The sequence below is a fragment of the Gasterosteus aculeatus genome, chromosome 14, assembly GCF_964276395.1.
Source record: "Gasterosteus aculeatus chromosome 14, fGasAcu3.hap1.1, whole genome shotgun sequence".
Classification (NCBI taxonomy): domain Eukaryota; kingdom Metazoa; phylum Chordata; class Actinopteri; order Perciformes; family Gasterosteidae; genus Gasterosteus; species Gasterosteus aculeatus.
The window spans coordinates 12,686,007-12,699,241 of record NC_135702.1 but is presented as its reverse complement, the minus strand read 5'-3'; the positions used below and the strand labels follow the sequence as shown (position 1 = coordinate 12,699,241).

The window sequence follows — 13,235 nt, the reverse complement described above, 5'->3', positions numbered from 1 at the left end:
TGATATATTTCATCATCCTTAATGCCAGTTGAGATCTTTAACATTCATCCACACTATCAGCCTCATTCTGAATCGGCCATCTCTGATGTTTTGCAAGCCTCACGGTTAAAGATCCCAATTTGAAGCAGAAAAGTGGAGATTTGTTGGAATGCTTTACTGCCCCCCATTTTCAACTGTTTATAATATTTTCTGTGTCTGCATATTTTCTCTGTGCACATTACTCATCAGAATAAAAAAAGGAACTATGAAAACCTCGACCAACTGTCCTATGACAACAAGCGAGGACCAAAGGTATATTTGCATGGTCAATGCACGCCGCCCACCAACTTTCCAAACGTAGCAACTAGAAACCAGCCCAAACCAGTCACCAGCCGACCCAGAAATGTTCCTCTCTTGGTAGCACGTGTTTTCTTTAGTTTTTTACTTTGAGACATTTCCCTATGATTTAATTGAAGAATGATTTTGGTATGAAAAATCTATAATTTTTTCGGTCATTACAGAAAAAAGAAAAAGAAAAAAAAGATCTCAGTGAACGGCGCCTCGCTTTTATCATTTTCATTTTCTCCTTCAATAAAGGATTGCATGAACTCAGAACACACATACTCACACACGAAAAGAGTTTGCAAGTCCATTCCTTTGTGGAGAATCGGTAGTGTGGATCAAAACCGTCTCCCAGATGCTACTTCCTCCTGTTCTGTAGCACCTCCCTAGTTCTCAGCAGTTTTTTTGTCGGGGGAAAACGTCCTCTCACCCCCCACCCCTCCCCTCCTCCCCCCTTCACCTGTTTTTAGTTACCGGTTGCATTGACCTTCTTCTTCCCCCTACCTAACACATGCACGTCCTTCTTTGGAGCCTTGATAACCCTCAGTTTGCATGCAAACAAATGCAAAAGTTTTTTCTCCCTCCAAGCTTTTTTTTTTTTTTTTTTTTTTTTTCCCGTTCAGCCGGTTCCCCTGGATAGTTTTCCTTTTTATCTGTCTCTCGATTTCAAACAAAATCGGCGAAGCTCGAACCAAGCAGGTAAAGAGGCAGCATGGCGTCTAAGGTAGGGAAAAGTAGCTGGCTTGACCTTTCTTATGCCCCGATCACAGGCAGAGAAAGTCCTCCAGTTCAGCCAGGAGACTAACTTAACTGCCCTGCTGCTGGAGGCCAAAGAGCTGGAGGCCCGAGTCATCATCCTGTCTGCCAGGTGAGACTTGTGTCCTAAACTACACACACAAAGTACTAAAGGGAGAAATGTTTGTTACGAGTGAATGTCAACAAAAGTTACACATTTTGTTAACATAAAACAAACAACGATAAAAAGTATTTGAATTTTGTGTTTGTGATTAAAAACCGTATTGCATAACTAATGGTTTATCAAAAGAATTTGAGTAATCAACTTCCAACTCCGGAGCTTTATATTCAGTTACAGGTGGCTTTTAAATTATGTTCCACCAGATTTTAGATTTTTTTTTTTTTATTGTCATTGAAATGCTGCACAAGACTGTTGTAAATATTTCTCTGATTTAGTGCTGCTGCTGCACAACATATGTGGCTTTTTATAGTTCAGATTATCCGATCATTCTGCCTACGACTTGCTAAGAGACACTGCAGACCCCATGTTGGACCCCCAACCAATCCCAGCTGTCCTTCACAACTAGCGTGACGTATATATGTGATCAGCCGGGGTGTGTGAAGAGGCTGACGTTACTGTTGCTGTTGCTGACATTACCAGCGTCACATAGTTGTGTGCAGAAGAGCCCTCAGATCTCCCATTGAGTCAATCAGTGTCATAGAAACCAGTGGAGACAGAGGAGCATGAGATGCATTAAGAATAAAACATTCAACACGAGTATGAACCTAAATAGGAGCATTATAGGTCCCTTTTAAGGCACATTACACATAATCTATGGTTCAATTTAATCTGGTCATCATTAAGTCACTCTCTGTCTCCACTTGTTTCCAGTTACAAAAGTCCCAGTAAAGTCATGTCATTTGGTAATTCGCAGATATCAGTTGGACCACACGCCAGCCACCAAACCCCCAAATCACAAATCAAACATTTCTTGACGATGATGTAAAAAACACAAAAAAAACACTGTTTTGTCAAACTTCAGTGAGGAGGACGCTGCCGCTGTGTACAAGGCCGCCCGCTTCCTCAACATGACGGGCTCGGGCTACGTGTGGCTGGTGGGCGAGCGGGAGATGTCCGGTAAAGCCCTGAGCGAGGCGCCAGACGGTACGTTCATCCAGAAGAGATCGGTGGGAATAAGCGAGTTAATGCCCGTCTTTACTCAGAGGACCATCATAACACACTCAGGATTAGGGGGATTAACCGTTGGATGCACTACATGATCAACTGTATAACTGCTTGCTCTGTGTTGAGCATTTAAACGTTTAAGCATTATGTGTTTAAAGGTTTAAATGGGCCGTGTATCTGCAGTACACTTTAAGTTTAAATGTGTGTGTCCTGGATGATCCAAAGATAAATTCGTTGTGCTATGCTGCCATGTTAATGCCCTATTTTCTAATGAATTACAAAGGAAGAGTTTTACACATAACTGATAGAATGGTAAGCTACAACAGCCTTTCTTGTCTCTGTTCCTGGATTCTTTTTTTTTCACACAAGTGTCTCACAATATTTTATCACTTTGTGGTCACAAACGTCAAGCGTCTCCCACCCTCCCGTCTCTCCCGGGCACTCTAACACAACCGACCCCCTGCAGAGCGTTTGTTGTCCTGTCCATGTCCAGTGTCCTCCACCTCCACTGCAGCTTCTGCCAGGAGTCTGCAAGGCTGACGGACCTGGTTGCAATCAGAAAACTTAGCTGAAGTTGGATTGTCTCTTGGTTTAACTTTAGGTCTGATGGTAATATTTTGTGTGGTTTTATTCAAATGATGCTTTTCCTCTGCTGAATCCTAAAGCTTAGCTGGTAGGGCAGAGAACAAACAGATCCAACTTCAAGGGACACTTTACACATGCTGTGAAAAGGTCATCAGACGCAACATCAATAAAATGATCCGCTTATTCTCCTGCTCGTCTTCTAAACATCTTCTAAATGTGGAATTGTTCTTGGATAATATTCTCCGAGATTAACGGCCAACGGAGATGGATCATGCGGCTGTCTGACCTTTATTCAGGATGTCTAAATTGGCAGCCCCTATAAGTTTTTTTACACTTTGTGTATTGCAAAAAGGATCCCGTGAGGCTGCAGTTTGCACAGGTCAGTGATTATCTGTTGTTGTCGGCCTGGTCGCAGGTCTGATCGGCCTCCAGCTCATCAATGGGAAGAATGAGTCAGCCCATATCAATGATGCGGTGGCTGTGGTGGCTCAGTCTATCCAGGAGCTGTTTGAGAAGGAGAACATCACAGAACCCCCGAGAGGATGTGTGGGCAACACCAACATCTGGAAAACAGGGCCGCTCTTTAAACGGTAAGCTTTCCTGTTATAGCTGATCAAGCCTTGATAATCTGTAGATGTTATTGTTAAACAATGGGAAGTTATTATTGCCATCAGCTTCTAGATATAGCTGGATCCCAACCGCTTATTGTTTTGACGGCATATTGTAACATTTAGCACACATTAAACATTAACGTTGGTATTTCCCAACAATGAAGCCAGAGAAATAATCTTTGGAGACCTGCAAAAAAATCAATAACTTAATAAATTCCAGTTTGTAGAGGGTTGAAATGCCATTTCTCTACATTTTCCCAGAACGGAGCAACCAATAACAAGTATTTTGTGTTTTTACGTTACCCGAAGACCACCGTAGTTCTCCAATATCTTGGCTGGGATGATTGGACAGCTCTCCTTGCTGTCTCAGAGCAATTCCTCACTGCTACAGCCGCCTCTCTCTCCTCTGTCCTCATCCTTCTGGACCTCTCTGCTGCATTTGACACGGTCAACCACCAGATCCTTATCTCCTCCCTTCAGGAACTTGGTGTCACGGGCTCTGCTCTCTCCCTTCTCTCAAATGCGTCCTACCTCGACGGCCGCACCTACCGGGTAACCTGGCGAGGATCTGTGTCGGAACCTTGTCCTCTTACTACGGGAGTTCCTCAAGGTTCCGTGCTGGGTCCCCTCCTGTTCTCGCTTTACACCAACTCTCTTGGCGCTGTCATTCGCTCGCATGGCTTCTCTTACCACAGCTATGCCGATAACACCCAACTAATTCTCTCCTTCCCTCACTCGGACACCCAGGTGGCGGCTCGGATCTCTGCCTGTCTAACTGACATCTCTCAGTGGATGTCCGCCCACCATCTGAAAATCAACCCCGACAAGAATGAACTACTTCTCTTTCCCGGAAAAGATTCGCTTACCCAGGACCTGACAGTCAACTTTGGAAACTCCGTACTAACGCCCACTTTGACCGCTAAGAACCTCGGCGTCACACTCGACAGCCAACTCTCCCTGACTCCCAACATCACTGCGATAACGCGATCCTGTAGATACATCAGGAGAATACGTCCCCTTCTCACTCAGAAGGCAGCGCAGGTACTGATTTAGGCTCTTGTCATCTCCCGCCTGGACTACTGCAACTCCCTCCTGGCTGGTCTCCCCGCTACCGCCATTCGACTTCTGCAGCTCATTCAGAATGCAGCAGCTCGACTGGTCTTCAACCTTCCGAAATTCTCCCACACTACTCCACTCCTCCGCTCTCTTCACTGGCTACCGGTGGCCGCCCGCATCCAGTTCAAAACATTGGTGCTCACGTACCATGCTGTGAATGGATCGGGTCCAGCTTACATCCAGGATATGGTCAAACCCTACATCCCAACCCGCACTCTCCGCTCTGCATCTGCAAAACTACTCGTCCCTCCCTCACTGAGAGCAAAACACTCGACTAGATCACGACTCTTTGCTGTCCTTGCGCCGAAATGGTGGAACGAGCTCTCTGAAGACACCAGGACCGCAGAGAGCCTTCACATCTTCCGCCGCAAACTAAAGACACACCTCTTCAGACTCTACCTCGACTAAAGACTAACAAATTGTAGCACTTAAATTGTACTTGTAACGTCACTCATCTATAGCAAATTGTAAATTGGCTTATTTAAGGAAACTGATCTTTCTTGTTTCTTGTTTCTAGAGTTTGTACCTTATGGTTGAATGCACTTATTGTACGTCGCTTTGGATAAAAGCGTCCGCTAAATGACATGTAATGTAATGTAATTGGAGGGGTTTTCATTTAGTTACGACCTGCAACCGCACAACTACTGTAGATGGCACTAAATCTGGCAGCTTGGTCCTTTAAAATTAATCCAAAACAATCAAAGCAAGACTTGTCAAGAACGGCTGGTTTCAACTAAACAAATTGTCTTTGGTTAGTTTTTGTTGATTCTGAATTGTGCACGTTTTCAATTTCCATTAAAACAGCAGTGAAATCATATATAGATTAATAATTTAGAAGAAGCACTATGTGAAAAGGAGGTACTTGTATAGTGTTAAAAGCCACGTATAATTCATCTCTGCAGTTGCCCTTGAGTAAGATTTTTCAATTTTTGCCAATTTTGAATGAAATTAGAGAGAAAAAGATTGCAGGTCTATCAGGTTTTCCAGAATGATCTAGTGAGTGCGTTTCTGCTGACCCACTTAGGATGGTTTCTCAGCAGATAAGAAACGTACTGCTTCCAAACAAATGTGGTATAAAGGAAACAACAGATGTCATCGCAGCAAAAAAGCACATCTCTGCCCTGTGGTTATGTGTGCTGAATCAGCCATTTTTCACAGTTTTTCAGTACAATGCGCTGTGACAACAAACAAACAACACCTATGCATGCACACGTGTGAACGCATTCGCACAAAAGAACCGTTTTTGTTGTCTCGCCGCAGGGTGCTGATGTCGTCCAAATACCCAGAGGGCCTCACAGGACGCGTGGAGTTCAATGATGACGGAGACAGGAAGTACGCCCATTACAGTATACTCAACTACCAGAAGAGTCGACTCATTCAAGTCGGCATATACAATGGAACGCAGGTATACTGACGGACAGCGGCAGCGGAGACCTGTTTTACCTGGCTAAGCAAATTCATTCTTCATTTATTTTTAATCCATCCTCACCATCCACGTGTTATTATCTACTGAATATATCTTGATAAAAATAGTATGCCAGACACGCTGCTCAATATTTTTACTCTATGGTAAAATAAAGGTTGAAGGCACAATGAGTTGGATTTTCGTCAAAATGTTATAGACTGAAAACCATTCCTCTCGTTTGTCTCTTATGGTCGACCAGCAGACTAAAAAAGAGCTTTCCACGGAGTTTTAAGTACTAAAAATAACTGCAAATTAACTTTTATCAGCTAGCCAGCGTTAGCATCACGTAGCCTCTGGTTGAATCGTGGTTTGCCTTTAACCATGCTGGAGAAGAAAGGGGGGGGACTTTAGATGGTAAAAAAGAGATACATGTGATTGAAAATGAACAGTGTACCTCATATCCCAAGCAAGAACAGGGATTAGGCTAAAACATCTATTTTTATATTTTTCATTGCTATCCAATTTTGTCAAAAAAGAAATGGACATCATGTACACTGCGTTAGATTATTTCACGGAAGTTTTAAAGTAGTCCAATTCTTATTGAATCTAGAGAACAGCATTTCCATTTCAGTATAGACAGTTGAAAACGGACGTGCGTAGTACAAAATATAAATGGTTAGAGCTTGGAAGTTGATTATTTACGTCACTCCTCGACAACCGAGCAAACCTCCCTTTGCTGATGAAGAATGTGGGGCGAAAGTTGTGTGGAGATGTTGCTCTTAGTATTACAAATAGCATTGTTTGTAGTTAATGCTGGTTATGTAAAATCGTGCAGCCATGCAAACACAGCAAGTTGCGGGGACTGCGAGTATCAGCACATCCGTTGTTACTGCTGACAGGCAGACGTTCCTGGAACCCTCAGGTATGATACAGAAGTGGTTGAGGAAGTAGATGAAGGAGCCGCTGAGCTGTGCTTGAATAAAGCTGACTCATCAGTGATTCTCTCCCACGGTGCTGGAGCCTCATCAAGCCGTCTATCAGCTCTCACCTATGATACTGGCTATGTGTGCGACATCACTGCAGGTGGTGATGAACAATCAGCGGAAGATCATCTGGCCCGGAGGAGAGACGGAGAAACCGCAGGGCTTCCAGATGTCCACTCGATTAAAGGTAGGGAGCCTTCACTTCACTGCAATGTGACATTCCTGTCCACACAGATTGTGTACGGACCCGAGCTGAGACGCTGGTGCTGACGCCTGCTCCTCCAGGGAGGTGAAGAGAGTCCATGCTCATAAAGGCAGTGGGGATATATTTGCCACGACTTTTATCGCTTCAAATTTTTCCATCCATATCCTTGTCAGTTACCTTAACATTCACCTTTGCGAGTCCACTGGGAGTTGTGTGTTCATGTATCGACTGGGTTCTTCCAATATCTCTCTCTCTCCCTCTCTCTCTCACCCGGTCTCTCTCTCCCTCTCGTTGGACTCAGGATCCAAATGGATCCACCTATTACTGTGTGATAAACAGCCTTCTGTCCCGTCTGTTGTAGATAGTGACGATACACCAGGAGCCATTTGTGTATGTGAAACCCACTCAGCTGGACGGAACATGCAAGGAGGAAATGACTTTAAATGGAGTCTTAATTAAAAAGGTTATCTGCACTGGGCCCAATGAGACCATCCCAGGTAACCTATCAGGGACGTTTCTACTATCACTGTGCTTTTACTGCACCCGCCAAACACCCACTGGAGATGCATACATATATATGCAGTAGGTATCTATATATGTATGCATGTAGCTGAGTGTGCCATTGAGAGTGAGTGGTTGTTGGGATGCTTGGTCCGGATGCCGTGACTGTGTGTGTGGTCGTCTGCAGTCACGCATTTCGTTCAGTCTACGTGCGCCGCCTTTGGATGAAAAAAAAAGAGAAAAACGCCACGTTTTTCCTCAAGAGTGATTGTAACTTGCAAATGTTGCTGGTTTTGTTACAGGACGTCCAATTGTTCCCCAATGTTGTTACGGATTCTGTATTGATCTCCTCATCAAGCTGGCTATGACCATGAACTTCACCTATGAGGTGCATCTGGTGGCTGATGGGAAATTCGGAACTCAGGAGCGGGTTAGTTTTGCATTCAAAGGCCAAGTTTGGCGTAGTTTCGCATGAGGCACCGGTTGCACGCATTACCTCACATTCCCTACCTTACATAATCTTTTACCCCACTAACAGTATCAATATCACTGACGCAATAAGAAGTCATAGTCATCAAAGGCAGAGACCCAAAGATTTCCAGTAGGTGTAGGTGAAGTAAGTAAGTCAAGGCCATTTGTTGAGTAAGGTCATGGACTACTCATCGTACACTGGTAGGCTATTAAGTATGTTATAAATGATGTGCTTTAATACCGGCGTGTGAGGGCTGCGCGAAGTGGTGCTTCGAATTGATGAATGACATGAACCATTCTGAGTTTGTCCATCGGTTAGGGCTTGTCCAATCAGATGCGTCACATGCATCTATCAATAGCTACTGGTTTATAATATATTGATTTTATTAAATTTTATTACACAGATGTTTGAGAAACAGAATTTGTGTGAACAACAAAGCAAAATAGTCCTGTACACAATATTTACACATTAGCTTAAAGGCTATACCTCAAACGACAATGACAAGTGCTAATGTAAAAGTGTTGCTTGTAATGAAAATAAATACACAAAACAGCTCCACCTGGAAAACAAAGCGTAGTAGCAAGTTCCAGCTCCTTATTTACCAAAAAGATTTGCTTCTGTGGAAACTTGAATCTCCAACCCATAAAAGGCCTGTCCTCTCGGCATGAATGCACGATTCTATGAAATTCCAGAAAATAAGGCAGATACAGATTTAGGATGGAGAGCACGCCGAGACCCCCCCCCCCCCCCCCCCCACCCCTCCCTCCCCCCTGGAAGCACATTCTGTAGTCTGGCCGACTGCAGGTCGATGGCTGATACTCATGTTAACGCCTTCCTTTTGGGGCCTCAGGTGAACAACAGTAACAAGAAAGAGTGGAATGGCATGATGGGAGAGCTCCTGGGGGGCCTGGCTGACATGATTGTAGCACCACTGACTATAAACAACGAACGAGCCCAGTACATCGAGTTCTCCAAACCCTTTAAATATCAAGGCCTCACCATCCTTGTTAAAAAGGTAAGTCTCTACTTGTAGCCCATTAGGTGCTCTGAGAGTCAAACAACCACGTAAAGGTCGCATGCATCGTTCGGTTCAGGACGCTTTACCTTACGGCACTCGTTTTCTCACCATCTACTGTAAATAACGGTTTCATCACTTTCCTGCAAATGATGATTCTGTCTACTAAATATCCACTCTGTTATTTCCAGGTATCCATTAGGTTTCATTCATTAAAACATTTTACTGAGATATTGATAATCTCTTAGCTTGCTGTGCTTGTTCGTTAATATGAGGCAGTGCTTACTTTTCAAGTAAGTCAGCCGTGACTATGTGTCTATTAACGCAAGTGAATGCCACCTTAAAGTTGGTTGTGATTGACAACACAGCTCAAGCAAATCTCAAACAACGAGCATGGGTTTAACAGTTCAGATAAGCATTGAAGGCGACACATCAAGGACAGAACATGCAAACGTGAGGTCATTGACGCTGTTGACCACCGATCGATCACTAACCGCGTTGTGTGTTTTCAGGAAATCCCTCGCAGTACGCTGGACTCGTTCATGCAGCCGTTCCAAAGCACGCTGTGGCTGCTGGTGGGTCTTTCGGTACATGTGGTGGCGGTGATGCTTTACCTACTAGACCGGTTCAGGTACAAGGGGGAGCTGTGTGTGTGGGTGTGTATGCTTGTGCCCACGTGTGTGTCATGACTCACGACTGAATCAGTGAATGCGCGCGTGCGTGTGTGTACATGCACCCCCGAGCGCTGCAGATCTTCCCTCGGTGTGGACAGGAAGGCAGACAGAGGTGAAGATTGGCTCCAACCATTTCACCGCTCTGTCCCTGTGCCGCCGCCTTTTTCCCTTTTCTTTCCGAGTTTGTCTCCCCTCTTGCTTTTCTCGCTCATGTTCCCTCCCCTTCCCCTTGCCCGGGGTCGCCAGGGTTTTCCTCTCTACAGGTTCTCTGCAGTTTCTCATTTTATCTTTTGCAACCCACACAATTTCTTCCCTCTAGCCCGTTTGGAAGATTTAAAGTAAACAGTGAAGAGGAAGAAGAAGATGCCCTCACCCTATCCTCTGCTATGTGGTTCTCCTGGGGAGTGTTACTGAATTCTGGAATAGGAGAAGGTGAGATACAAAGCAGCAGTAATCTTGATAATTGTTTAATCTCCAAATCCCCCATCATTCACTAGAATAAATTAGCTTCCTCCCTCAACGCCGTGGTGCCGTTGAGTGCTGTAAAGAACAGACTCAAAGAGTTTGTGGCAGCAGCTGTTGTTCGTCCTTGAGGATGACACGTTAATTCTTCTCAAAACACATTTTGCAAAGATCTTTCTGTCTGTGAATTATAATTCATCCAAACTGTAATATATAAGTGGTTTTAACAGTGTTTTGGTACCTGCTTTGCATGACTAATACAATTAGGAATTAGAAATGACTGAACCTAAAAGGTGAACCTTGAACACACCGCACAGGTGCGCCGCGCAGCTTCTCAGCAAGAATCCTGGGTATGGTGTGGGCCGGGTTTGCCATGATCATTGTGGCCTCTTATACTGCCAACCTGGCTGCCTTCCTGGTGTTGGACCGGCCTGAGGAGCGCATCACCGGCATCAACGACCCGAGGGTGAGTACCGGCTCATTGTAGACAAATGGTACCACACGACAACATTTGTATTTCCATGCATTTCCTCCGAATACCTTTAAGATGAAGTAGTCCTTACTCAACTGAATCCGGTCTGTCTCTTCATCCAGCTGAGAAACCCATCCGACAAGTTCATCTACGCCACGGTGAAGCAGAGCTCCGTGGACATCTACTTCCGGCGGCAGGTGGAGCTTAGCACCATGTACCGCCACATGGAGAAGCACAACTATGAGAGTGCCGCCGAGGCTATCCAGGCCGTTCGCGACAAGTGAGTCTCGGCAAGGCCGGGCCGACCAGAGCACGCGTCGGCCGGCTGCTCGACCGATCAGACACACAGACCAGGGCCAGTGCAGTGAGCTCAGTGGGGCCCGGGGTCATGGACCTCCGGACCAGGCGGAAGCTGCAGGGTTAAATGCAGCGTTCCAACTGATCCGGGCCCATCGCCCAGCCGTGGCAGACGATAGGGACAGGAGCCAGGGTGGATGTGTCAACAGCACTGGCACCAGTGTGAGGTTGAGCTAACATTGAGTGGAGGAGCACCCTTTTGCAGGTTGTACCCAGAAGAGCAACTTTGAGATGGGGGGAATCCAATGGGGGGACGTGCCCTCACCCATCTGGCATTGGATTTCATTTGGGCCGTAAGCAGCGGTAGAGATTGCTGGTAAACGCTGAATGACACACACGATCTGGTGTGCGAGAGAGAGAGAGGGGCGGGAGCCGTAAATGTGTATGTAAATCATTGTACTGTTGCTCCGTAACCCCCTCCTTCCCCTCCTCCCTCCTCCCCCCCTTCCCTCCTCCCTCCCCCTCCCCCACAGCAAGCTGCATGCTTTCATCTGGGACTCTGCGGTGCTGGAGTTTGAAGCCTCGCAGAAGTGCGACCTGGTGACCACGGGAGAGCTGTTTTTCCGCTCGGGCTTTGGCATTGGCATGCGCAAGGACAGCCCCTGGAAACAGAATGTGTCCCTGGCCATTCTCAGGTCTGTCCCAGCCGCAGCTGCATTACTCGTATGACTGTCTTCTTTTGTTTTTTGGTTTCTTGTCAATATGATTTCAAGGTCACGCGCTGACCGTTTCTAGCCATCCGATACATCGCCTTATGTTACATCTACTGTTTCTGTATCTCCCCCCTCTTGCGCGTTTGTCTTTGTCCAGTTGGTGTCTGTCTGTCCTCCTGTCCCCTTCTCATTTGTGTTGCTTTCTGGGAGTGAGCGGCTCGGATTTTCCCAACGTAGACGCGGCGCTTTATTAACTTTGTCATCTCTCCCCCCCCCCACCACCAACCCCAACCCCTTGCAGTTCTCATGAGAACGGCTTCATGGAAGACCTAGATAAAACCTGGGTGAGATACCAGGAGTGTGACTCACGGAGCAATGCCCCAGCCACACTCACCTTTGAAAACATGGCAGGTATGGTCCTTAAGGCGTAGAGAAAGCGTTAAAAGTGATTGGACAAAAACTGCAGTGGTAAGGTACTGTAGCCCTTTTTTGTCCAATACCTTTACTTTGTTTTAGTGTCGCCGTGGGTGCTCTGTGGAAGTGTGCCGTACAGTATCTTGTGCTGTGTCTTGGTGCGGTTGTGGTTTTCGGGTTGATATTGTGTTTGGGTCGCAGCTGCCGTCGTCAGTAGGAGCTGCTTAGTGAAAAAGAGGGGCGCCCGCCGAGCATGACGGGCAGACCACGCGTTCATGCTCGGTGGGCGCGGCGGCCTTGTGGACCAGCAACTCACGCATCTCCACTTCTGCTCTCTGTCTGTCTCTTACCAACAGGAGTATTCATGCTTGTGGCAGGAGGAATAGCCGCAGGGATCTTCCTAATCTTCATTGAAATCGCCTATAAGCGGCATAAAGACGCCCGCAGGAAGCAGATGCAGCTCGCCTTTGCGGCGGTCAATGTTTGGAGGAAGAACCTGCAGGTAGGATTGATCCCCTCTGCTCGCTCACACCCAGGGTGGAAATGCTGATGCTGACTGAGCCTCCCTCCTCGTGGTGGGGAGTGGAGGGGGATTCCTTTCTCGTGGCCTCTTCTGGGAGTTTTGTCCTTTTTTGCACGTTAGTGGTGGTGAGACTGCCAGATCACTTTCGGGGGAAAACATCTCCGATGCCTTCATGCAGCGTTCAAGGCGTCCTCAGTGGCACCGGCTAGATCCTCACAGTCCCCAGAGGCCAACGGTGCCCGTGTCTCTTGTGTGTGTGTGTGCCTGCAGGACACTACGGAGGCCTCTGGAAGTCAAGCTGTGGCTGGGACGCCCTCATTAGTATGTAACAAAGCAGCAGAGCCATATCACCGCCCCTCCCCCCCATGCCAGCTCTCGCTGTTAGAGTTACAGTAGGACAACTAGCCCCTCCGACATGACGGACAAGCAAATCAAAACTCCACCTCCCACGTCCATGCATGACCTAGCATTCTCTAAGCTGCTGCTGTGGTGCTTATACACTTCATACGGTCAGATGACGTGGACATGGAAAGCCAAAGTACAAA

General features: G+C 46.4%; 1 protein-coding gene across 8 annotated transcripts in view; it reads left to right on the top strand.

Moving 5' to 3' along the window:
• The window catches only part of grin1a (glutamate receptor, ionotropic, N-methyl D-aspartate 1a), a 31,547-nt gene that overhangs the window by 8,654 nt on the left and 9,658 nt on the right, over nt 1–13,235 (top strand). For 2 of the 8 annotated variants that reach the window (XM_078088228.1, XM_078088226.1), the window contains exons 5-20: nt 229–291; nt 1,092–1,189; nt 2,100–2,221; nt 3,243–3,417; nt 5,815–5,959; nt 7,043–7,129; nt 7,509–7,657; nt 7,952–8,078; nt 8,971–9,135; nt 9,648–9,766; nt 10,129–10,241; nt 10,589–10,737; nt 10,866–11,023; nt 11,574–11,735; nt 12,055–12,164; nt 12,524–12,669. In XM_078088228.1, the coding sequence (XP_077944354.1) occupies nt 229–291; nt 1,092–1,189; nt 2,100–2,221; nt 3,243–3,417; nt 5,815–5,959; nt 7,043–7,129; nt 7,509–7,657; nt 7,952–8,078; nt 8,971–9,135; nt 9,648–9,766; nt 10,129–10,241; nt 10,589–10,737; nt 10,866–11,023; nt 11,574–11,735; nt 12,055–12,164; nt 12,524–12,669 (2,088 nt within the window). Of the gene's footprint in view, nt 1–228; nt 292–1,091; nt 1,190–2,099; nt 2,222–3,242; nt 3,418–5,814; nt 5,960–7,042; nt 7,130–7,508; nt 7,658–7,950; nt 8,079–8,970; nt 9,136–9,647; nt 9,767–10,128; nt 10,242–10,588; nt 10,738–10,865; nt 11,024–11,573; nt 11,736–12,054; nt 12,165–12,523; nt 12,670–12,960; nt 13,012–13,235 lie in introns of all 8 variants that reach the window. The other 6 variants (XM_040197759.2, XM_078088225.1, XM_040197764.2 and 3 more) reach the window with 6 other exon arrangements.